Genomic DNA, 26,389 nt, shown 5'->3' with positions numbered 1-26,389 from the left:
CTTTCAAATAAAAGATGAAACCTTATTGCTTTTCAATTTGATCTGTCAGAAATGTATGCCAATGTGTGGTCCAGGTTTGGGATCAATTCCATTTGAATTCATTCAATTCAGGAAGTAAAAGTAATTCAGTTCACTTCCTAAATGGAAATTGAATTGACCCCAACCCTGGTGTAGTTGTCTGTCTCGTTATACAGTTACACTCCCCTCCGTATTTATTTGAACAGTGACGCTATCACTCACTCATCATTATACATGATTAATTCATGACCATTCATAATCATGGTAGTATCCAAGTTCATTTAGAACTGTTCAGAAACACCTTGTATTCTAATTTACAATAAAAGTGACACAATAGATTATTCACTATTCAGTTCCTATTGGGCAAAACATTAACCATAACACAATTGTGTGCTAGGAATATGGGACCAAATACTCAACTTTTGACTGCTTTAATACTATAAGTGAATTTGTCCAAATACATATGAAGAAAAAAACGTATTCAATTGGGAGGACTATAATATAATAATAATAATATTAGATACATAAAGTGCATTTATTTCTAAACGGTAAAACAGATACATATGAAATACCCTCAAATAAAAGGTGACATTCTGCCCTGTCGCCTCATTTGATGCTGGAGTCTAGAGCCAAATGTACAAATGTTAGCTTCACTGTCCTATATACAGAGGGGAATGTACTAGTTACATAAACATTTCACTGCATCTGCTACACCATCTGCTACACCATCTCCTACACCATCTGCTACACCATCTGCTACACCATCTGCTACACCATCTGCTACACCATCTGCTACACCATCTCCTATACCATCTGCTACACCATCTGCTACACCATCTGCTACACCATCTGCTACACCATCTGCTACACCATCTCCTACACCATCTCCTACACCATCTCCTACACCATCTCCTACACCATCTGCTACACCATCTCCTACACCATCTCCTACACCATCTGCTACACCATCTGCTACACCATCTCCTACACCATCTGCTACACCATCTCCTACACCATCTCCTACACCATCTGCTACACCATCTGCTACACCATCTCCTACACCATCTCCTACACCATCTGCTACACCATCTCCTACACCATCTGCTACACCATCTCCTACACCATCTGCTACACCATCTCCTACACCATCTGCTACACCATCTGCTACACCATCTCCCACACCATCTGCTACACCATCTGCTACACCATCTGCTACACCATCTGCTACACCATCTGCTACACCATCTCCTACACCATCTCCTACACCATCTGCTACACCATGTGCTAAACTTTGTACATGATCAATACATTTTGATTTGACTTTAGTTAAGCTGCTGTTTTAGAACAAGACCTTCAGTCTTCACATGGCATCATCACTTGCCACATACACATAGTCCCCATATGTACCCTATTCATAGGCCTGGTGGGATTACACAACTGTGTTAACCCTCCTCCTTCTCATGCATAAATATTACAGTACAATGTTTACATTTTTTGTGGGACAATAGGTGCAGGCCCTGACTAGTCCGGCACCACCTGCCACCCCATGACCTCTCAGTCCCCCTCCTCCCCCCCCTTCCTCCCTCCCCCTCCAAGTGGCTGGTCACTGTGGCTGTGTGGCGCACGTAACCTGCCTCCCTGCTAATAGGGATCAGCGGACTGACTGAATGATGAATGAGAGATCGAGAGAGAGAGAGGCTGTAGTCACTCCTCTACTGAACGCCAGGCAGCAACAGGTACCTTAGAGAGAAAGAAAGAAGAAGAGGAGGGGCAGAGCATGTGAGAGAGAGAGAGGACAAAAAGGGACAGAGACCGCAGCAAGTGGAAAGAGTGAGAGAGATTTTCTTTTGTTCATCCTGCTTCTTTACACCTTTCCGTCAATTCACCTGCTACCTGGCTGTTGCCAGTTACCTGGACTTACCAGAGTGGAAGAGCGAGGGACAAGGAAAGAGGGAAAAAGCGAGGAGACAGGAGAACCCGAGTGTCTTGAGTGGTAAGTAAGGAAGTAAATAAAGTAAAGAAAAGCAGTTGGTTGGTCAGGGCGGAGGGCTTAGCTGGCCCAGGGCTCAGTGTTGCTGCCTCTCCTCGGGCATTAGTTACCCAAAGCCTCTTACGGCTCACTCAGCGCTCACAGCCAGCACACCCCCACTGCATGCTCCCTTCGTGCCAGTCCTCAAAGGGGACCATTTATAATCTCACTTAAAGAAACAGAACGTGACTCTTTCTGTGTGTGTACCTTCAGATTTGTGTGTGTGTATATTGCCAGAATGTGTATTTAAGTGGATCTGTACCTTTTTTGAATAAACCAAGTTGGTAAATATGATTATATCAACTTAGTAAAGTACAACCTGAAATTATCATGAGTAAGAATGGAAAGTGAAGTTTGCACTTAAAGTATCAAAGTTCTAGATTTCCATGTGCGCATCGTTTTTAAGGAGAACATCTGCCACTGATCAGAGAATATTGGTGTTCACAGGGTGCTTGGAAGTCTTTTATGACCTGGTCTTGATATTGTCATCAGAGAAGCTGTTTTTCTGGTTGGTTATTAGTCCACCTACATGAGTCTTCAGCCTCCCAGGTCACCGTCTGTGCGTTTTCTTCCTGGCCTGGGTCATAGTGAGTGTAGTTGGTGAGATGCAATAATAGCTCAGGCAATGGGCCATGCTCAGGCTATTCTCCCCTTCCTATCTGGGTCGTATTCACTAGGAACCAAACAGAAGCAAACGGGCCTAAATGATTGTTTTCTTTTTCCGTTGCAAACATTTTGATGTGGTGTGCACTAATGAATATGACCCTACACTGGCCTCAACTGTTCCTGGGTCATAGTGACTCTACTTGGGTAGAATCTTCTTCCCAGATCAGAGAACAGGAAGACTACTAACCAAACTGAAGTGTAGTTCGGATTCAGCTGAAATGGCTGAATGGTAATGATGATAATATTTGTATTTTAGTAGCTTCATTGAATTAGCCCCCATTGTTCAGGGAATCTGCTGGAAATAATACCTAGCTAACCATTTCAAGAGTTTCAAAGTCACAGTCACGTACCACCTTGGTCCTAAACCTGTTGAGGAAGGATACTGTTAACAATCATAAGAATTATGTTTTGAATCATCATGAGCTTCTGAACATTTGACAAAACTACCCAGGTTACAAACAAGCTCGGATGTCTTTCTCAGGACTGTTGATGTTGAACCAAATAATATGGCCAATTTTGTACCTGCTGGGTAGGGGGTTGAGGATCATCTGAAACATCTGCTCCTCTACTTCATATAGCTCTACATATTGTACATAGATTTGACATACACACACACACACACACACACACACACACACACACACACACACACACACACACACACACACACACACACACACACACACACACACACACACACACACACACACACACACACACACACACACACACACACACACACACACACACACACAGACAGATCCATACAGTACATACTGCAGGACCAAAGTGTGGACTCTCTAATGCCCAAAGGCTCAACAGCTAATCTGAGAGTACAGTATGTTGTGTTCATATCCTATAATGCTGCTCTCAGAGGCAACTCGGTATATACAGTATGTTGTGTTCATATCCTATAATGCTGCTCTCAGAGGCAACTCGGTATATACAGTATGTTGTGTTCATATCCTATAATGCTGCTCTCAGAGGCAACTCGGTATATACAGTATGTTGTGTTCATATCCTATAATGCTGCTCTCAGAGGCAACTCGGTATATACAGTATGTTGTGTTCATATCCTATAATGCTGCTCTCAGAGGCAACTCGGTATATACAGTATGTTGTGTTCATATCCTATAATGCTGCTCTCAGAGGCAACTCGGTATATACAGTATGTTGTGTTCATATCCTATAATGCTGCTCTCAGAGGCAACTCGGTATATACAGTATGTCAATAATGAGTCACAGCTATTATAAAACGGCTATTTTGAAACAGGGTCTGCCGTAAGTTTTTGAAACAGCTAGTTTGTTTTTAGGTCCATAAAGATTCAGCATTTTCACTGAACAATGTAGGCTAAACCAACAAAGCCACATTTGTTCCACTTAGTCATAATCATTCAGCTATTTCAACTGGATCCCAGTTTGGTTCGTTTTCCTGTCCTCTGATATGGGAAGGACTAGAGTCACTGGGTATGACCAAAATTAGTTTTAGAGCTAGGTTAGAACAAAAGTCTGAGTAACCATACACAATACACCCATATAGTTCTCCAGAACCAGGGCTGGTGTCCATTGTGTTAACAAATATAGTCAGAAAGACAAACCAGCCTACAAGAGAAATAGATTAAGCTCCTACCATATTGCTGATGGCTATTGAATACTTTCAGATCGGCAAAGGTAGAGGCTAGGCCAGTATCGGTGCATTGACTGAGATTTTATTTCATATTACTGGCACAAACCAAAACAAATTGGGAATATTGTCGATTTGTGCAAAAAGAGGTTTGTAAACCAATACTGCTACAATTGTGACTGACTATACAGTAGTTTGTTAATATTTCTGCTTTTAGCATAGAAAAAATGATGCCATATACTGTAAGTATTAGCGACTGTATTCACAAAGCATCTCAGAGTAAGGGTTTAGATAATTAATTTTATTGATCAACACTCCTATTCTGAGGTGCTTTGTGGATATGGTATAAAGTACTTTTTGGTAGTTTTATGGGGTATCTGTGCTTTACTATTAATATTTTTGACTATTTTTTTTACTTCACTACATTCCTAAAGAAAATTGTGTACTTATTACTCCATACATTTTTCTTGACACCCAAAAGTACTCGTTACATTTTGAATGATTAGCAGGACAAGAAAATGGTCTATTTCACACACTAATCAAGAGAATATCCCTACTGCCTCTTATCTGGCGGACTCACGAAACACAAATCATTTGTTTGTAAATTATGTCTGAGGGGTGGCGCATGCCCCTGGCTATCCGAACATTTTTAAAACAAGTGTGTTATCTGGTTTGCTTAATATAAGGAATGTGAAATTATTTTACTTTTACTTTTGATATTTAAGTATAGTTTAACAATTGCATTTACTTTTGATACTTAAGTATATTTATACCAAATATTTTTTGACTTTTACTGGGTGACTTTCACTTTTACTTGAGTCATTTTCTATGAAGGTATCTTCACTCAAGTATGACAATTGGGTACCTTTTCCACCACTGGACTCGGGCCCTGATCCTAGATCAGCACTCCTACTCTGTGACGCTTCATGAATATGGGTCCAAAGAGGAAAGGAAGTACCTTTTGACACCCAGTAGCTGTCTTTCTGCCTGACACTGTAGTTGGGAAGGGTGAGAGCCTTATTTTTGGGCCCCGTGCTGGAATGGGTTGCCAGATTGTCCCCCTGTGGTGCTAGATAAGAGGCTCTGTTTTAGCATGAGTGTGGTGTGAGGAGCAGTACTTCCATCCAGATGGACTATAAAGCTGTTGATACAGAGGCAAAGGGCCACTATACAGTCTCCTCCATATGTATTCCGACAATGAAGCATACACATTTTTGGGGGGCTCTATACTGTAGCATTTTAGGTAGAATGTGTCATATTAGACGACACTTCAGAATATCACCTTTTATTTTAGGGAATTTTCCTACATATCTGTTTTACCATTTAGAAATGAAAGCACTTTATGTGTCTTGTTCCCCCATTTGAAGAAGTCATAAGTATTTGGACAAATTCACTTATAGTGTATTAAAGTAGTCAAAGTTAAATATTTGGTCCCATATTCCTTGCATGCAATGACTAAATCAAGCTTGTGATTCATGATGTTTGTTAATCATGGCATTATCAGGATTCATTTAGAAGTGTTCAGAAACATCTTATTACTCCAGTCATCATTCACCATTCAGTTACTATCGGGCAAAACATAACCCAAATACAACCAAAGCAAACTGCAAATGCGTCCAACAAGTTTGTAGAGTCACAAGATTGAGTAGTCATTACGTGCAAGAAATATGGGACCAAAACTAAACTTTTTAAGTGCTTTCATTGCTGAACAGTAAAACAGATATGTATGAAGAAAAAAATGACATTCTGTACTGTCGCCTCATATGAAACATTTGATCTCAAATCCAAAATGCTGGAGTATAGAGACTCATTTAAACTGTTAGCTTCACTGTCCAAATACTTATGGAGGGGAGGGTATCTAATCCTTTATTTGGATCGGATATTTTGAAATCCTCTCAAACAAATCAACCCCCAGACTTCTTACCCCCTCCTCTCTTCTTACCCCCTCCTCTCTTCTTACCCCCTCCTCTCTTCTTCCCCCTCCTCTCTTCTTCCCCCTCCTCTCTTCTTCCCCCTCCTCTCTTCTTACCCCTCCTCTCTTCTTACCCCCTCCTCTCTTCTTCCCCCTCCTCTCTTCTTCCCCCTCCTCTCTTCTTACCCCTCCTCTCTTCTTCCCCCCTCCTCTCTTCTTCCCCCTCCTCTCTTCTTACCCCCTCCTCTCTTCTTCCCCCTCCTCTCTTCTTCCCCCTCCTCTCTTCTTACCCCCTCCTCTCTTCTTACCCCTCCTCTCTTTGTACCCCCTCCTCTCTTCTTACCCCTCCTCTCTTCTTACCCCCTCCTCTCTTCTTACCCTCCTCCCCTCTTTTCCTCCTTCCCTCATTTACCTGACAACATGACGCTGCACTTATCCCAGCTGTGACTAGTCTGGACACTAATATCAAGTGTAAAGATGTCCAATGAAATGGTGCCACATATGAGGATAAACATAACCCAAAAGACTCATTTAAAATGTTAGCTTTACTGTCCAAATACATATAGATGGGAGTGTATGTCATCCTTTTTATGGATCTGCTACATTTTGCATGTTGTTTTGCAATTAAATATTTGAGTTGCATTCAATGTAGCTGTATTCAAAGCACAGCAGATCCGTACAGTATATCATTAAGCCCAATGTTAATCTACTTATTGGGCAGCAAATGGGAGGAGTCACTGGTAAACTGTACCATATGTTCCTTATGTGACAACACTCTCCTGTCACATGTAGGGAGGATGTTTCTGTTCTCCCGGTTCACCCGGTTGGCTCCGAGATCTGAGTGAAACAGATAGTTAGCAATATGTTGATGACCTAGCCTTCAGCATAGGCTACAGAGTTATGCCATATTGCTTTCCCCTATCTAGTCCTACATGAGCAGTAGACATGAAAAAGGGTAGGACCTAGGGGAAGGAGGTACAGAAATGGATCCAGGCCATGCCCCCTGTGTCCTGCTGTATGTTAGCCTATGGAGACAAAATGGCTACTGTTATTATGGATGGCTACTGTTACAAAGTCTATGATCCAAAGGCAGCCCAATGAGATCTGCCGTCAGGGAGGATATGATTCAGCAGCCAATATTAAATGATGGTTTGTATAAGCCCAGAGATTAGCCCCAGGAATCTAAATAAACCCTTAAAGGGACATTTCACAATTTATCAATTTTGTATTTATCATCTCAAGCACCAGCCCAACATACCTTCACTCATGACGCTAAAATTAACCCAGCTGTAAAGATGTCCAATAAAATGGTGTCCTATATGAGGAGAAGTATTTAGCCTACACACAGTGCTCTGTGTGAGGATCATTATTTGTACTGATATTACACAAAAGCAAGATGAGACATTTTATATAATATAGAGCATTCGGAAATGTATTCAGACCTCTTGACTTTTTCCACATGTTATGTTACAGCTTTATTCTAAAATTGATGAAAAACATTTTTTTCTCATTAATCTACACACATAACGACAAAGCAAAAAAAGTCATTTTTGAAATGTTTCCAAAATTATAAAAAATAAAACACAGAAATACCACATTTACATAAGTATTCAGACATTTTACTCAGTACTTTGTTGAAACACCTTTGGCAGCAATTACAGCCTTGTCTTATTGGGTATGACGCCACAAGCTTGGCACACCTGTATTTGGAGAGTTTCTCCCATTTCTCTCTGCAGATCCTCTCAAGCTCTGTTAGGTTGGATGGTGAGCTTCGCTGCACAGCTATTTTCAGGTCTCTGTTCGATCGGGCTCTGGCTGGGCCATTCAAGGACATTCAGAGACTTGTCCTAAAGCCACTCCTGCGTTGTCTGGGCTGTGTGCTTAGGGTCATTGTTCTGTTGGAAGTTGAACCTTCTCTATGTACTTTGCTCCATTCATCTTTCCCTCGATCCTGACTACTCTCCCAGTCCCTGCCGCTGAAAAACATCCCCACAGCATGATGCTGCCACCACCATGCTTCACCGTAAGGATGGTGCCAGGGTTCCTCTTGACAAGATGCTTGGCATTCGGGCCAAAGAGTTCAATCTTGGTTTCATCTGACCAGAGAATCTTGTTTCTCATAGTCTGAGAATTTTTATGTGTCTTTTGGCAAACTCCAAGCGGGTTGTCATGTGCCTTTTTACTGAGGAGTGGCTTCCGTCTGGCCACTCTAACATAAAGGCCTGATTGGTGGAGTGCTGCAGAGATGGTTGTCCTTCTGGAAAGTTCTCCCATCTCCACAGAGGAACTCTAGAGCTCTGTCAGTGTGACCATTGGGTTTGTGGTCACCTCCCTGACCAAGGTCCTTCTCCCCCGATTGCTCAGCTCTAGGAAGAGTCTTGGTGGATCTAAACTTCTTCCATTTAAGAATGATGGAGGCCACTGTGTTCTTGGGGACCTTTAATGCTGCAAAAAAACATTGGTACACTTCCCCAGATCTGTGCCTCGACACAATCCTGTCTCGGAGCTCTACAGATAATTCCTTTGACCTCATGGCTTGGTTTTTGCTCTGACATGCACTGTCAACTGTCGGACCTTATATAGACAGGACTGTGCCTTTCCAAATCAGGTCCAATCAATTTAATATACCACAGGTGGACTCCAATCAATTGAATTTACCACAGGTGGACTCCAAGTTGTAGAAACATCTCAAGGATGATTAATTAATGGAAAAAGGATGCCCCTGAGCTCCGTTTTTAGTCTCATAACGAAGGGTCTGAATACTTGTAAATAAAGTATTTCTCTTTTTAAATTTGTAATAATTTAGAAAAACCTTTAAAAACCTGTTTTCACTTTGTCATTATAAGGTAATGTGTGTAGATTGCTGATGGGAAAAAAGTTATCAATTTTAAAACAAGACTGTAACTCAACAAAATGTGGAAAAAGTCAAGGGGTCTGAATACTTTACGAAGGCACTGTAAGTACCTGTACAGGTCATTTTGGGTCGGCAGGTAGCCTAGTGGTTTGAGTGTTGGGCCAGTAACCAAAGGATGCTAGATCGAATCCCCGAGCTGACAAGGTAAAAATCTGTCGTTATGCCCCTGAACAAGGCAGTTAACCCACTGTTCCTGGGCCATCATTGTAAACAAGAATTTGTTCTTAACTGACTTGCCTTGTTAAATAAAGTTTAAAAAATAAATGGTAATTACAGTTAAATTAATGGTTCCTTATGGCACAGTTGCTTCAGTGCAATTTTAGAGACACATACAGTACTTGATGTTTAATGTATATGTTTTGTGTAACCTATACATTCTTAAGGAGTTTCATTATGCGTTGCATAGATATACCCCCCCCCCCGGTCTCTCTCTCTCTCCTCATTTTCTCTTGTGCAGCTGGCTATGATCATTGTGGGCAAGTTATTTTGTAGTGGTCTCCCTAGCAGCAGCTGACACTGGGAATGACATGCCCAGAATACCCATGGTCCAAAGTCAAAGCATCTTAGAGTATGAATGCTCATTTATGATCTGGGCCTGTAACCACAAAACATCTCAGAGTAGGAGCACTGATCTCAGATCAGTTTATCCTTTTAGATAATAATGAATAATATTATATGGACACATACTAGATCAGCACTCTGAGATGCTTTGCGGATAAGGCCCCAGGTCCATATAACAATTTTGATTCTGATCTAAAAGGCTAAATTGATCCTAGATGAGAACTCTTACTCTGAGATGCTTTATGAATACTGACCCACAGCTACTGTACTTTAATCATGTCAATGTGTCTCTAGCCTGGTTCCAGATCTGGTTGCAGATCAGTTTTACATGCCAATGCACATAAGAGTTGGCTATACAGCACAAACGGATCTTAGACCAGGCAAATGTGTCTCTACATTGGATATCAAAGTAAACACTTGCATTCTGCTGCCTCATATTTATTGTGATTGGTTGAAATGTATTTTTGGATAATCCACTGCAGATTTTGTTATATTCGTTGATTATTTCTTAGTGGGTGTGTCATTCCTACTTTGTCAGACCCATAGTAACTACAACTGGAGAAAGTTAGTACTTCTACTAGGGTCTTGAAAGGTTAGTCAGAGACTTTGTTGTGTGTGTGCGCATGTGTGATAGTCAGTAACGGGGGAGCTAACTGTAGTCATGGAGATTTGAAATAAGACAGCCTGATCAAACTCTCTCAGCCAGAGCTTAATTTCATTAGACCATTTATTTGTGGATTACAATGGTGGTGAGTGTTTGTTGGTTTATTGTGTGTGGCGTATGTATGTGTGAGATCAGGGAACTGTCTTCGTTCCAATTCTCTCCCCTTCTCCATGACGTGCACTTGGTCACTCATGGATTTAAAGTTCAAAGGTGGAAGATATATATCCCTCTAGCCCATGGAGGCAACAATACAATGCTTTTAAATCCATGATTAGGAGTGAACGAGTGCACATTTAAGAGAAGGGAAGTGAATCGGACAAGAGCACAGGTCTAAAAGCCCCTGTGCAAATCAGTCCAGAAACATCTGCAAAAGTCACAGTCTGAAATGGCACCCTATTCTCTATATAATGTTCTACCTTATGGGCTCGGGCCAAAGGTAATGCACTATATGGGGAATAGGGTGCCATGCCATTTCGGATATACCCACACTACACATTAGATCCAATGACAACTGCTTTGGGGGACATTCTGATTTACAGTAATGCCTTTAATCTCACAAAGTAATGGAGACTCTGAAAACAAGCTTATGTGTGTATCCTCACTCTCCGGGGGTAGAAATGTTTATCATTTTATACACATTAATTCCACCTAATTAAAGTGGGATTCCTCTTGGCTCAGACAGTATGAGGTCTGGTCCACCAGTCACCAATGGACTCAGCTTTAAGCCATCTGTCCAGCGAAAACCACGGTATAGAGAGAACCCCTGTGGTGAATCTTTACCATTAGTAAGACTGTGCCGGATGTTGGTCTAGTGGTCAACACAGCCGCTGCATATGCCCCCCAACAGTGGTAGTTTGAATCCCTGTTGGGCCAGTTTCTGAGTGTGCAAATATGTATGTTTGATATGTTCTGTATGTCTAATAGGACTTTTCTCTATTCCAGGAGCCTCACATGGTGACTTCTAATGTCCTGGAATAAACCAGAAGCTGAACCATGGTCATTCTGCAACAGGTAGAATACTTGATTTCTCACTTCTTCTCTCTCTCTCTCTCTCACACACACACGCACGCACGCACGCACGCACACACACACACACACACACACACACACCCTGTGCAAGTCAGACACAATTTAAATGCTAATAAGATAGGGGCTATGGTGTGTTATCAGCTGGACCACCAGAGGACACAGTGACACGTAGCATGAGATAACATGCACCCTCATTCTCCGATCATCAACCCCCCCCCACACTATCAATATATTTTCATCTGGGCCCATGGTTCTGGAGAAGCTTTGTGGGGCTTTGAAGGTCACTTCATCTGGGTTTTTAAAGGGATAGTTCATCGATTACATTTTTGGGGTATGGAGTGGGTAGTTTAACAAAAATAAAGTGTGAATTGCAGTCACTTCTTGTCCATAGACTGATTTCAAGGTAAGGAAACAAATATATAAATATGTAAAATCTCTAAACTATCCCTTTAAGGAGTACCTCAATGTCAAGAGACTAGTCATGAATCATGCATCTCATTCCATCAGCAAGGCATCTGTGTTGTCAGACTAGTAAAGCCTCTGTAATGCCTGAGTCTAGACAGGGAGGGATAGTGACATGGACGTTTCACCTCAACCTGAATTAGAAATGGATACTTTTTTCTTGCTGAAGTTTTTGAGTGCTAACTGCATCCTTTTCTAACAAAGCTGGTACCTGGGTTTTGGGTTGTCAAAATCATTCTTATTGCACTTCAATGCACATTTGATTTAATTTACTGAATGAAACGATGATTACAATTTTGGAAAAGAAAGTTGACTCCATATAAACTTGTTTTTGTGTAGAGCAAAACTCATACTTTTGACTTTTTTTGATTGGTTCAGTCCTAAATATGTTGTTGTTGTCCGGTTTATTGCATATATATGTGGTTAGGTGGTTTGTGAGAGATTGAATAACAGCACGGTCAAAGTGTGTCCAGCGTGTTAGAACAAAACAAAAACAACATGGCAGCTTAACACTGGGAAGTGACAAAGCCCATTCTCTGGCTGGGCTGACTTCCTGAATCTCACCTTGATTGACAGCAAGGATTTCCAATAGGCTCCTCCTCTTATAAAGATCTGTTTACTTTGACTCCCCAACATTGGAGTAATTACTGATTTTGGCAAGGCAGGTTTATAAAGTGGCGTAGGCCTTGTTTTCACCGGTCATCATTTAGAGTCGTGATAACAAGGACAGAAGAAGGGAATGATGCATTTTCTTAATATTCAAACATTCTTGAAATAGCACCACCTCCTAGCAACAAGTGACAAGTTACATCACTTCCTATAAAGTCTGCAGTTGGACGAGGCTAAGCCTACATCAACCTAATTCCCCTTATTGGATGGACTGGCAGCCTTCAAAGTAGCCAACTTATTTCATGCATAACAATATGTGCCTTTTTTATATCGATTGAACATCACATTTTTAATTGTTTTAGGAAGTGCACAGAACATAGTTTTAATGTAATAAAAATACTATTGTGTCAGGAGGAATTATGAAGTGTATTAATTGTGAATTCTGCTCCACTAGTATAATTATCTTGACCTTAGACCCGACTGTAGTCTTTTGGCAGAGTGAGATTTTATTGCATTACTATTGTGTTTGAGAAAGAAGATGAGTAGGCGGCCAGTACGTTGCAATAAACTTTAGTGAACTATTAACATAATATATTTTCCAAAGAGTACATATAGGAGCAGTCAGCATAGCATACCAGGACGCACAACTGCAACGCATTTCGACTATTAGAGTTATCCTCAGGCAGCTGCAATTTAGGGGCCTACCTTCCTACTGCCCTCATTACTATTGTTGCAATGTAATTCCTGCCAAGTTTGTACTTCAGCAAACACAAATAAAGCTGGTTTGAAATGCATTTTCAATTTTCAAGTATATTGATGGCAGGTCCAGGGTGTAACGTGAGTCTTTAAAAAAATAAGCACATCACGTCCTGGACCTAATGGACAATATATTGAAATCATGTGCTTAACATATTGGAATGGCAAATGTAATGTACTACTAGTAAGTAAGAAAGTGGTAACACTTCATTTTATGGGGTCCTTATTACATGTGTAATTACACTAACAAGCATTGTCGTTAATTGTAATAACTCATAGTTAGACTGTAACAACATGTAACCGGTGGTAATTGCAGTCTGTAATTACAGAAGTGTAACAACAAATGTTTGTTACCATGCTTCTTACAAACGGGCAAGCTCCCACTAAATTCACAAATTTAGTGTTTTGGTTCTTCTCAGCACATCCAATTCAATACAAACTATCACAAGGTAATAATCTCTTGTGGACAGATGCACTGGGTGTCCCGAGATTACATAGGCTCTAATGAGTAGGCAGTCATTTTAAATAAGAATTTGTTAGGGGCTAGGCCCCTTTTTTCTCAATTTCTGCCTGAATGACATGCCCAAAGTAAACTGTGTGTTGCTCAGGCCCTGAAGCCAGGATATGCATATAATTGGTACAATTGGAAAGAAAACACTTTGAAGTTTGTATAAATGTTTAAATAGTGTAGGAGAATATAACACAGTAGATATTGTAATAGAAAATCCAAAGAAAAATCAAACAGATTTTTTTTTTGAGAGACCATCCTCTTAGAAATGCAAGTATAAGGTCATAATGAAAATTAGCTCCCTGTGTGCAATTCCTTTAGCTTCCACAGGGTGTCAACAGTCTATGTTTCAGGTTTGTAACTTCAAAAACAAATAAGAAATATCAGCTTTAGTCTTGGAAATTCATGTTTGTGCGCGCCATGAAGACAGGACACACCTGCTAAAATCAGTTTCCTACTTCCTTCTGTAAGAAATATTATAGTTTGATTACATTTTAGGGTATCTGAGGAGTAAATAGAAACATATTTTCACTTGTTGAAACAAAGTTTAGGGGTAGATTTTCGGATTCCTTTTTCTGCATGTTGTATGAGTGGATTACTCAAATCAATGTCGCCAACAGACTTTTTGGAATATAAAGAAGTATTTTATCTAACAAAACAACACTACGTGTTATAACTGGGACCCTTTGGATGACAATTTAGAGGAAGTTTTTCAAAAGTAAATGAATATTTAATCGTTATTTGTGAATGTATGAAACCTGTGCCGGTGGAAAAATATATTGATGTGGGGCGCTGTCCTCAAACAATCGCATGGCATGTTTTCACTTTAAATGCTACTATCAATCATACAGTGCAGTTAGATTAACAATAATTTAAGCCTTCAGAAGATATAAGACACTTATATCCTCTATAGGCTAAGGGGCGGTATTTTGACATCCGGATGAAAAGCATGCCCAAAGTAAACTACCTGCTACTCAGGCCCAGAAGCTAGGATATGCATATTATTAGTAGATTTGGATAGAAAACACTCTGGTTTCTAAAACTGTTTGAATGTTGTCTGTGAGTTTAACATAACTTATTTGGCAGGTGAAACCCCCGAGGACAAACCATCCAGGAAAAAACATTTGAGGTCACTCTCTTTTCAATGGCCGTTGCTTGCAGTTCCTATCGCTTCCACTGGATGTCAACAGTCTTTAGAAATTGGTTGATGTTTTTCCTTTGTGTAATGAAGAAGTAGCCCTGTTCAGAAAGAGGGTCGAGTGAAGTGTACTGTTTGTTAGAGGTGCGTGACCTGACAGCACTCTCCACTTTGTTTTCGTCCGGTATTGAACGCAGTTTATGCCTTCTTACATTTTTTGATTATTTACGTAAAAAAATACCTACAGTTGTATTAGGAAAGTTGTTTGAAATGTTTGGACAAAGATTACAGGTAATTTATGAGATATTTTGTAGTCATGTTGCGCGAGTTGGAACCGGTGTTTTTCTGGATCAAACGCACCAAATAAATGGACATTTTGAATATATAACGACGGAATGAATCGAACAAAAGGACCATTTGTGATGTTTATGGGACATATTGGAGTGCCAACAGAAGAAGCTCGTCAAAGGTAAGGCATGAATTATATCTTTATTTCTGAGTTTCGTGTCGCGCCTGGTTGATGGTTATGATTGTCTGTGTTTGTTTGTTGGGGTGCTATCCTCAGATAATCGCAGGGTTTGCTTTCGCCGTAAAAGCCTTTTTGAAATCTGACACGTTGGCTGGATTAACAACAAGTGTAGTTGTTAATTTAATTTGAATTTGGCGCTCTGCCATTTCACCGGATGTTGTCAAATCGATCCTGCTAAAGGGATTTGATCCCTAAGAAGATACATGTTCCCGAAATGTTTAAAATCCATCATTTTTATGATTATTTATTTGAAATGCGCGCCCTCCAGTTTCACCGGAAGTTGTCCCGCTAGCAAGACGCCCAAATGGGAACTGACTTGCCTAGTTAAATCAAATAAAATATTATTTTTTTAACCTTTATTTAACTAGGCAAGTCAGTTAAGAACAAATTCTTATTTTCAATGACGGCCTAATAATAATCATTACCTACCTATGAATGCGCACTTCAACCTCACTGATTGGGGTCTTCCATACGAGTGTCATCTTCAAGTGGGTGTCATCCTCAAGTGGGAGGATAAACAAAGTACACCACAGAGTACATGTACAATTTGCATAAATTGTAAAAACTTGATTACTAGGTGTTACACAGGATTAAATTATTTAAAATCAAGTGTATCTTGAGGGGTACTTACTTGTCATTAATGTGTACTTCAATAGTACATTACCCATCCTGACAACCTGACCCTAATTGCAAAGCTTCTGAAAGCACCATCCAAGTGAGAGAAAAAAACACACTAGTACACTACAGAGTACATGTAATATCTGCATAAGTACAATGTAATTACTAGGTGTTACACAGGATTAAGCGAGTTCAAATTAAGTGTATCTTGAGGCGTACTTAATTGTAATTGTGTACCTATAAAGTGGGTTACCCATCCTGACAATATGATCATCAGCTAATAAAAGTGCCATCTAAGTGAGAAGATAAACACACTAATACATCACAGAGTACATATCTGTAATTGTAACACAGGAGTTTGCTATTTAAAGTTGTGTAACTTTAAATTTACCTATGAGTAATTTCAATATAATTACTAACAGCTCATTATCAAGTGGAAATAGCTACAAACAAAAGATGAGCTTTTCTTTTAGTCAACTTTATTGCAACATGTAAAAAGGACTTACACTTCTTACACAATTACAACCATTTTTATAGTTACATTAATAATGTGATTACTTAGATTAAACAAAGATATAGGCTTATTCAATAACGTAAAAATAACTATTCTAGTGCTGGTGAGTACTAGTCTAGACAGCCAATTTAGAAAAACATGATTCTCTTTTTCTTCCCTTTTAACATTACAAGTAGCAATGGAAATCTGTAAGCATCAACTCTGTAAGCATTTTCTCCACCCTGGAGCAGACAAGGTAAGGACAAAGATTCAGCAGGAGGCAGGCAGGTAGAGGTGCAAATGAGTGTTGGATTTATTTACACAGTACTGGTGTTTCAAAGATGACGCTGATATTTACAAATATAAATACAAAGTTCTGACTTCAAAATGTCAGCATTCAAAAGAAAAGGCCTCTCATCAAAATTCTATGCATTTTCAGCCATTCCTGAACCTGAGACCAGAAACAGGCTACCTGAGGGCAATACCAAAATAAATGATCTGTTGATTCAGTTTCCTCACAACAAAATCTGCAGAGCTTCGATGATTTTATGCCCCAAATATTCAACATTTTGTTGGTGGCAATAATTCTGTATAATAATTTTAGCTGAAAAGCACGAAGTCTTGAATCTTGCGTTGTTTTATATATCAACTCATACTTTTATAAATCAACTCGGTACATCAAAAATCTCTTCCCAACTATTTTGTCATCTGTGTGGCACAATTGTCAACATCCTGGTCCTCAAATGAAACTGGTATACTTTCCTATTTATACTATTTTTATTCCTCTGCCGGTTTTGATCCTTTATATTGGGCAGACAGACCAGTTCCCTAACTCCTCCCGCTGCCACCTGCCTCTTCCATTTTTGGGGTAATGCTGTAATCTTGGATTGAGCAGACCTTTCCGTACAATTCTGATAACTCCATGAAGGACATAACTCTACCATTCCAATTTACAATATAATTTAAGAACAAAATACCCTTTTCAAACATCTTTCCCATAAATACAGGTATTTTATCAACCAACACATTTGAGTTCAGCCATAATATTTATTGTAATATTTGTTCTATCTTTTCAGGGGGATGAATTTGAAATTGTAGCCAGCTCTGCAATGTTTGCAATGCGGACTTAATATAAAACTTGAGTCATCGGCATACATGGACACCTTTGTTTTTAAGCCTTGGATTTCTAATCCTCTAATGTTGTTATTGGATTTGATTTTAATAGCTAGCATTTAGATGGTGTCACGACTTCCACCGAAGGTGGTTCCTCTCCCTGTTCGGGCGGTGCTCGGGGGTCGGCGTTGCCGGCCTACTAGCCGTAACCGATCAGACATCTCTGCTCTCCTGTGCTTGACTCCTTCACCTACCTCTAAACACAATCACATAACAGATGGCCATAACGAATAGATATGGTGACAGTGGACACCCTTGTTTAACTCCTCTTGACAATTCAAAACTCTCTGAGAAGTATCCGTTATTTACCATGGCCTTATTTCTATTACAGCATATTGGCTGACTGCCATTCATATTTCATTCACCCAGCTCGATAGGTTTAGGCTACGACATGATACTCAAATTTCCCTATACCCATCATGAAGTTGCTACAACCTAGGCTACGAATTAACCTTTCTAGCGCAGGGGTTCCGCTAGCGGAACAACATTCCCCTCGACAACATTCCGCTGAAAAGGCAGCGTGGGAAATTCAAAAATATTTTTTTGAAATATGTAACTTTCACACATTAACAAGTCCAATACAGCAAATGAAAGATAAACGTCTTGTTAATCTACCCATCGTGTCCGATTTCAAAAATGCTTTACAGCTAAAGCACAACATATGATTGTTAGATCACCGCCAAGTTGAAAAAACACACAGCCATTTTTCCAGCCAAAGATAGGAGTCACAAAAAGCAGAAATATAGATAAAATTAATCACTAACCTTTGATGATCTTCATCAGATGACACTCATAGGACATCATGTTACACAACAAATGTATGTTTTGTTCGATAATGTGCATATTTATACCCAAATATCTCAGTTTACATTGGCGCCTTACGTGCAGTAATGTTTTGATCCCAAAACATCCGGTGATTTTGCAGAAATATCCATAATAAACATTGATAAAAGATACTAGTGTTATTCATATAATTAAAGATAGACTTCTCCTTAATGCAACCGCTGTGTCAGATAATAAATATTCACTTACCTTTGATGATCTTCATCAGAAGGCACTCCCAGGAATCGCAGTTCGACAATAAATGACGGATTTGTTCCATAAAGTTCCATCATTTATGTCCAAATAGCCACTTGTTGTTAGCGTGTTCAGCCCAGTAATCCATCTTCATGAGGCGCAAGCACTTCATCCAGACAAAAACATTCCATTACAGTCCTTTAGAAACAAACGATGTATGGAATCAATCGTTAGGATGTTTTTAACATAAAACATCAATAATGTTCCAACCAGAGAAGTTCTTTGTCTTCAGAAAAGCACTGGAACGACAGGTAACTCTGTCGGGAGCGTCATGAGACCAATGCTGTCTTCCAGACGACTGACTCAAAGAGGTCTCATGAGCCCCTCCTTTATAGTAGAATCCTCAAACCAGTTTCTAAAGACGGTTGACATCTAGTGGAAGCCCTAGGAAGTGCAACCTCATCCATATCTCAATGTGTATTCGGTAGGCCAAGCTTTGAACAACTACAAACCTTTTTGGTTTTCTTAGGTTTTCGCCTGCCATATGAGTTCTGTTATCCTCACAGACATCATTCAAACAGTTTTAGAAACTTCAGAGTGTTTTCTATTAAATGGTAATACTAATATGCATATATTAGCATCTGGGACAGAGTAGGACGCAGTTCACTCTGGGAACGCTATTCATCCAAAAGTGAAAATGCTGCCCCCTATCCCAAAAAGGTTCAAGTTTACAACATAGGTGCACAGGTCGAGAGGAAAGTTTTAGTAATCAAGGTGACAGACACACTCTTGCCAGACACGCTCTTGCCTGCATCTAGCTGACCTAGGGTGTAATCATTAGTTCAAACCGTTGCAAACAAGAGTTTCTATTGGAGAAATTCAGGTATGTTTATCCCTGTTTCATTTGCTACTGCTTAAGAAACGTTTTTCAACATAATCGGCAGAATGAATACACCCCTGATCACCCACACATAGTTCACTTTCATAGCAGCCACATACAAACAGCATAATCACTTTACTTGTTGTATAATTAATTCTAGCATCCACACGGAATCAGGAATCAAGGTAAGACCCAGAGGCAGACACATCAAATTGACAATGGTTTAATATTCCAACAGGGGCAGGCAATAGACAGTACAAGGCAGGCAGAGGTCAGTAAACCAGAGGTGGGGCAATGGTACCAGAGGGCAGGCAGGCTCAGGATCAGGATAAGTGGTCAGGTAGGCGGGCACAGAGTCAGGACAGACAGGGGTCAAAACCAGGAGGCAAAAAAAGAGAGACTGGGAAAAGCAGGAGCTGAGAACAAAAACTCTGGTTGACTTGACAAACAAGATGAACTGGCAACGGACAAACAGAGATCACATGTATAAATACACAGGGGATAATGGGGAAGATGGGCGACTCCTGGAGGGGGGTGGAGACAATCACAAGGAAAGGTGAAACAGATCAGGGTGTGACACACAGCCTGCCATCATTTACTTTGAACTGGACTGTGTGTTTACAGGCAGTTGCAACAGTATGAGTTTAGATCATTAGAAAGCCATTTCCAAAAGCCACAAAATACTTCTGAATGGATTTCTGCAAACATGTAAATACTTACATAAGTAAAAATGTAAATACTTACATATGTAAAAATGTCAATATTTACATTTTGGAACTTTACAGTCCTATGGATCAAACAACCATGTTTTTTTTATTTGTTCAATGTTTGAAACATGGTGTCCTAGTAGTAGCCTAAGCAGAGAGCTCCTGTATTTTCTGGTGGTTTTGACCCACATATTTGCAGATGGACTGGCAAGCTAGCTGGCTTGTTGTTTTTGTTTGAATGATGCATCTGGACACTACCAGCTTTTTTATTTCAACTGGCTGCTAGTTCCTGATCTTTTGAAACCATCAATTGAGGTGTTACCTAAAGTTTGAGAGGAATGGGAGATGCAGTAGAGGAATGCAGTGCTGAGGCAGAGGGCTCGTAGTGAGGATGACTGGCTAATACTCTGAACTGTGTGTGGTGAGCTTTCCTGGTGCCCAGAGCTGCTGATGCATCACCCAAGTGGGTGCTACACATTGTGAAGGAGGAGAAGCCCAGAGGTTACACGATTCAGGCTGGTTCCCAGAGTAGCCCTCTACATGATCGTCACTAGACTCTTCATCAATGTTCTCCCTGACCACCTTCTTCTGATAAAGCCATGAACTATCCCGCTTCATATTTGGAGGATGCACTCAAAGACTTGTCCTCAATTGGTTGACCTATCTGTAGTCATAGTGATGTAATACTTGTTTGTTTTTTGCTTTTGAAGTGCTTTGAGAGTCTTATGAAAAGCGCTATAAAAATGTAATTATTATTATTATTAACCATGAAAAGGTAGGCTATCGCACCCTCAGTTGCCTTTATACATCAACAAGATCAACAACTAATGTTGGCCAGAGCGAGATGAGCTAAAATCCAATGAGGGAACAGTTGATAAACCCTCTCAAACTTTTTCATCTAGTTGCCATCAAAATTGCACTGATAAACGATGGGGAATAGTAGCCTGCTGGCCTTTTTGCAGCTTGCCTGCTAATGGATGCTTTTCCTAACCCACATTTTGACAACTGAATGTAAACTTGCATCCTGCCTGCCCGTCTATTTGATTGATGCTAAATTAATTTGATTGACAAGTAACGTACTCACCTCATTCCGTACAAATGTGCACAACCGCAACATTCAAATGAGGCCACAAAGAAAGCTAATGGGACTGTAGCGACTGTGTTGACGTCAAAATCGGGGGTGTGAACTAGGTTTCTATTCAAGCGTTGATCGACATGGTAATGACTCTATAGTATTGGAGAAAAGTTGAAAAAACGGACACTCCGTTACATCTTGACGTGTCATGTCGTAATGTACAGCACGCATAAAGCAAGTATTTCTGTCTTACAATCTCTTAACACCAGGTGTAGCACTTCTATCATCCTTTAAAAACAAGAAATGGACAGTGACGGGGGTAAGGGGGGATACCTAGTCATTTTTTGCGTCATCATTGCATGCGACCATCATTCTCAAAGCCGCTGTTTACTTCTAAGATCACTTTAGCACCGCCCTAAAAACCCGATTCAAATTCGGCACAAACCTTCAAATAGGCACATTATATAAACTCTTTATAGTGTTTTATTTACATTGTCGAGGCAGTAAGGTGATAAGTTGGACAGATCGAGTGAAAAAAAGCAATTTTCCTACACAACATCTCTCCTTCTCACTATAGCGCATTAGTTTCGCTTCCCCACCTGCCATTTTTAAAAAGACCGGACGGGGCTCATTGCCTGCTTGAAATATGCAGAAACGGGCAGTGTTTAGGTCATGTAATTGATTCTGTTGGAAAGGGGAGAAAATGTGCTTTACAATTTTATTGACATTACAGTTGATCTGGAAGTATTATGTTTTTGGGGCGCTAAAATAAGGGCAATTGTACGGACCAAGGTGATGTACGAGTTTACGTGAGTTTACGTTAAGAGATATGCTGACAGTCATTCAAGTTCAGCATAACTAGCTAGCAAAGTGATTCACATTTCTTACTAGTTAACCAAATGACACCTGCCTCTCTAGCTGTAGCCACAGAAAAACAATATGGGTGGGAAAAGTCATCCACTCAACCTCTCCTTCGTACAATGACAACATCCTCCCATCAGCTAGCTAGCTAACGTTAGGCTCAGTGATTTTGTCTTGTTAAATAAATAGCTACATAAATAGATAAGCGAGCTTATTAACCATGTTATGACTGGCAATTGATCATAGCCTTTGCTAGTTTGGTTGTATTGACACTCCCACTCTTGGTTACATTCGTCTGTTTTTTTCCAAAATATTGAGTCAAAACTGAAACAGTGCATCCCGAATGGCTGGAGGAAACAAATGTATCAGGCCAGCTGTGATGTACAACCTGATAGCAATATTTGTTGGACTACCAATAAATGTATTGGTGAATTATATGAGTCATGCATTGAACTGCATCCATCTATTCTGCCAACAATGTCATCCTTTCAAATAGAACCTATTTTTAAACAATCTCATGAAGTTGGTTTTGTAGCATGAACTGAGAGTTTGATAGTTTTTACTGATATTATGATATTGTCTGTTTACTTCATATCTGCAAAGTAGTTAAAACGCTATCAGTTCCACTTTAAATGGACGATAGGTAGCCTAGTGATTAGAGCATTGGGCTAGTAACCGAAAGGTTGCAAGATCAAATCCCCGAGCTGACAAGGTCAAAATCTGTCGTTCAGCCTCTGAACAAGGCAGTTAACCCACTGTTCCTAGGCCGTCATTGAAAATAAGAATTTGTTCTTAATTGACTTGCCTAGTTAAATAAGGGTAAAATAAATACAAAATATTATAATAAACCACAAGTGTTGCTCGGTTTGTGAATTCTCCAAACAATGTTTCCACTTGGAAAATTAGAATAGTATGAATGTATATTATAATTTTCTGTAACCAAACATTCTAAATTAATGGGGGAATATGTTGTAATTACAGTAACTCCACTGATAAACATTGACAAACAATTTACACAATGAAGCAAATAGTGTGCACGAATTGGCAGGAGTCAGTGGTAGTAGTGGAGAGAGATGTACAGCGCGTCTTGGCCACACATCCCTCCCCTTATTTGTGGTCTCTGCATTTGAAATTAAGCTCAAGACACGTTCGTTCCACATAAACAGCAACCTCATAAACATTGTCAGGACGTAGCAGTCGTCTCTTCAACTGAAATCATCACGGTTCAGTACTTCTGCTCACCCCCCTTAAACGCACACAGTACCCAAACTAATGGCAGAATGGCACATCAAATCAAATTGTATTTGTCACATACACATGGTTAGCAGATGTTAATGTGAGTGTAGCGAAATGCTTATGCTTCTAGTTCCAACAATGCAGTAATAACCAACGAGTAATCTAACCTAACAATTCCACAACTACTATCTTATACACACAAGTGTAAAGGGATAAAGAATATGTACATAAAGATATATGAATGAGTGATGGTACAGAACGGCATAGGCAAGATGCAGTAGATGGTATCGAGTACAGTATATACATATGAGATGAGTAACGTAGGGTATGTATACATAAAAGTGGCATAGTTTAAAGTAGCTAGTGATGCATGTATTAAGTATGTAAAGATGGCAAGATGCAGGTGATGATATAGAGTACAGTATATACATATACATATGAGATGAGTAATGTAGGGTATGTAAACATTATATTAAGTGGCATTGTTTAAAGTGGCTAGTGATACATTACATTACATCAATTTCCATTATTAAAGTGGCTGGAGTTGAGTCAGTATGTTGACAGGAGCCACTCAATGTTAGTGGTGGCTGTTTAACAGTCTGATGGCCTTTGAGATAGAAGCTGTTTTTCAGTCTCTCGGTCCCTGCTTTGATGCACCTGTACTGACCTCGCCTTCTGGATGATAGCGGGGTGACAGGCAGTGGCTCGGGTGGTTGTTGTCCTTGATGGAGGGCAGGTAGTTTGCCCCCGGTGATGCGGTGTGCAGACCTCACTACCCTCTGGAGAGCCTTACGGTTGTGGGCGGAGCAGTTGCCGTACCAGGCGGTGATACAGCCCGACAGGATGCTCTCGATTGTGCATCTGTAGAAGTTTGTGAGTGTTTTTGGTGACAAGCCGAATTTCTTCAGCTCCCTGAGGTTGAAGAGGCGCTGCTGTGTGGGTGGACAAATTCAGTTTGTCCGTGATGTCTACGCCGAGGAACATAAAACTTACTACCCTACTACTGTCCCGTCGATGTGGATAGGGGGGTGCTCCCTCTGCTGTTTCCTGAAGTCCACAATCATCTCCTTTGTTTTGTTGACGTTGAGTGTGAGGTTATTTTCCTGACACCACACTCCGAGGGCCCTCACCTCCTCCCTGTAGGCCGCCTCGTCGTTGTTGCTATTCAAGCCTACCACTGCAGTTTCGTCCGCAAACTTGATGATTGAGTTGGAGGCGTGCATGGCCATGCAGTCATGGGTGAACAGGGAGTACAGGAGAGGGCACAGAACGCACCATTGTGGGGCCCCAGTGTTGAGGATCAACCTGGGGGCGGCCCGTCAGGAAGTCCAGTACCCAGTTGCACAGGGCGGGGTCGAGACCCAGGGTTTGGAGGGTACTATGGTTTTAAATGCTGAGCTGTAGTCGATGAACAGCATTCTCACATAGGTATTCCTCTTGTCCAGATGGGTTAGGGCAGTGTGCAGTGTGGTTGCGATTGCGTCGTCTGTTGACCTATTGGGGTGGTAAGCAAATTGGAGTGGGTCTAGGGTGTCAGGTAGGGTAGAGGTGATATGGTCCTTGACTAGTCTCTCAAAGCACTTCATGATGACGGAAGTGAGTGCTATGGGGCGGTAGTCGTTTAGCTCAGTTACCTTAGCTTTCTTGGGAACAGGAACAATGGTGGTCCTCTTGAAGCACGTGGGAACAGCAGACTGGGATAAGGATTGATTGAATATGTCTGTAAACACACCAGCCAGCTGGTCTGCGCATGCTCTGAGGATGCGGCTGGGGATGCAGTCTGGGCCTGCAGCCTTGCGAGGGTTAACACTTTTAAATGTTTTACTCACGTCGGCTGAAGTGAAGGAGAGTCCGCAGGTTTTGGTAGTGGGCCGTGTCAATGGCACTGTATTGTCCTCAAAGCGAGCAAAGAAGTTATTTTGTTTGTCTGGGAGCAAGACATCCTGGTCCGCGACGGGGCTAGTTTTCTTTTTGTAATCCGTGATTGACTGTAGACCCTGCCACATACCTCTTGTGTCTGAGCCGTTGAATTGCAACTCTAATTTGTCTCTATACTGCGCTTAGCTTGTTTGATTGCCTTGCGGAGGAAATAGCTACACTGTTTGTATTTAGGTCATGTTTCCGGTCACCTTGCCCTGGTTAAAAGCAGTGGTTTGCGCTTTCAGTTTGCGCGAATGCTGCCATCAGTCCACGGTTTCTGGTTTGGGAACGAGCACTGACTACATGATACATACTGTATTGACCAACATCTTATGTCCATTTGTTAAATGTAGATTGGCGGAGAAAATAAAGGAAAATCCAGTGGAGGCTCCTAAGAGGAGGAAGGGGCAGACCATCCTCCTCAGTGTATTTCAGATAAATGTAAATTGTTCCACATTAAAAAAAGTTATCATTTTTAGATAAAACTATACTAAATATATTCACGTCACCAAATAATTTGTTAAAACGCACTGTTTTGCAATGAAGGTCTACAGTAGCCTCAGCAGCACTCTTTGGGGTAGCACCATGGTGTAGCCAGAGGACCGCTAGTTTCCGTCCTCCTCTGGGTACATTGAGTTCAATACAAAACCTAGGAAGCTCATGGTTCTCACCCCCTTCCATAGACTTACACAGTAATTATGACGACTTCCGGAGGGCATCCTCCAACCTATCAGAGCTCTTGCAGCATGAACTGACATGTTGTCCACCCAATCAAAGGATCAGAGAATAAAGAAAGTACTGAAAGCATAAGTTACAGCTAGCTAGCAGTGCAGTGCATAAAACGTGGTGCGTAATTGACTCAAAGAGAGAGAAAGACAATAGTTGAACAGTTTTGATCAAATTAATTTCTTAAATTAAATTGAAGAGAAAGCTAGCTATATTTCTTTAATCTTTCACTTTCACTTACTTAGCTAGCTAATGAAGCTCAAA

General features: G+C 40.6%; 1 protein-coding gene across 4 annotated transcripts in view; it reads left to right on the top strand.

The window, feature by feature from the left end:
* Positions 1 to 1,728: 1,728 nt before the first annotated feature.
* LOC124012624 (unconventional myosin-VIIa-like) overlaps positions 1,729 to 26,389 on the top strand; it is a 91,507-nt gene continuing 66,846 nt past the window's right edge. For all 4 annotated transcript variants that reach the window (XM_046326486.1, XM_046326470.1, XM_046326478.1 and 1 more), the window contains exons 1-2: positions 1,729 to 2,011; positions 11,331 to 11,399. In XM_046326486.1, the coding sequence (XP_046182442.1) occupies positions 11,382 to 11,399 (18 nt within the window). In that variant the 5' untranslated portion in view covers positions 1,729 to 2,011; positions 11,331 to 11,381. The remainder of the gene's footprint in view (positions 2,012 to 11,330; positions 11,400 to 26,389) is intronic.

Source organism: Oncorhynchus gorbuscha, linkage group LG02 (genome assembly GCF_021184085.1).
Source record: "Oncorhynchus gorbuscha isolate QuinsamMale2020 ecotype Even-year linkage group LG02, OgorEven_v1.0, whole genome shotgun sequence".
Taxonomy (NCBI): Eukaryota; Metazoa; Chordata; class Actinopteri; order Salmoniformes; family Salmonidae; genus Oncorhynchus; species Oncorhynchus gorbuscha.
Note: the sequence above shows the minus strand (reverse complement) of the source record. Positions and strands in the feature narration are given on the sequence as shown.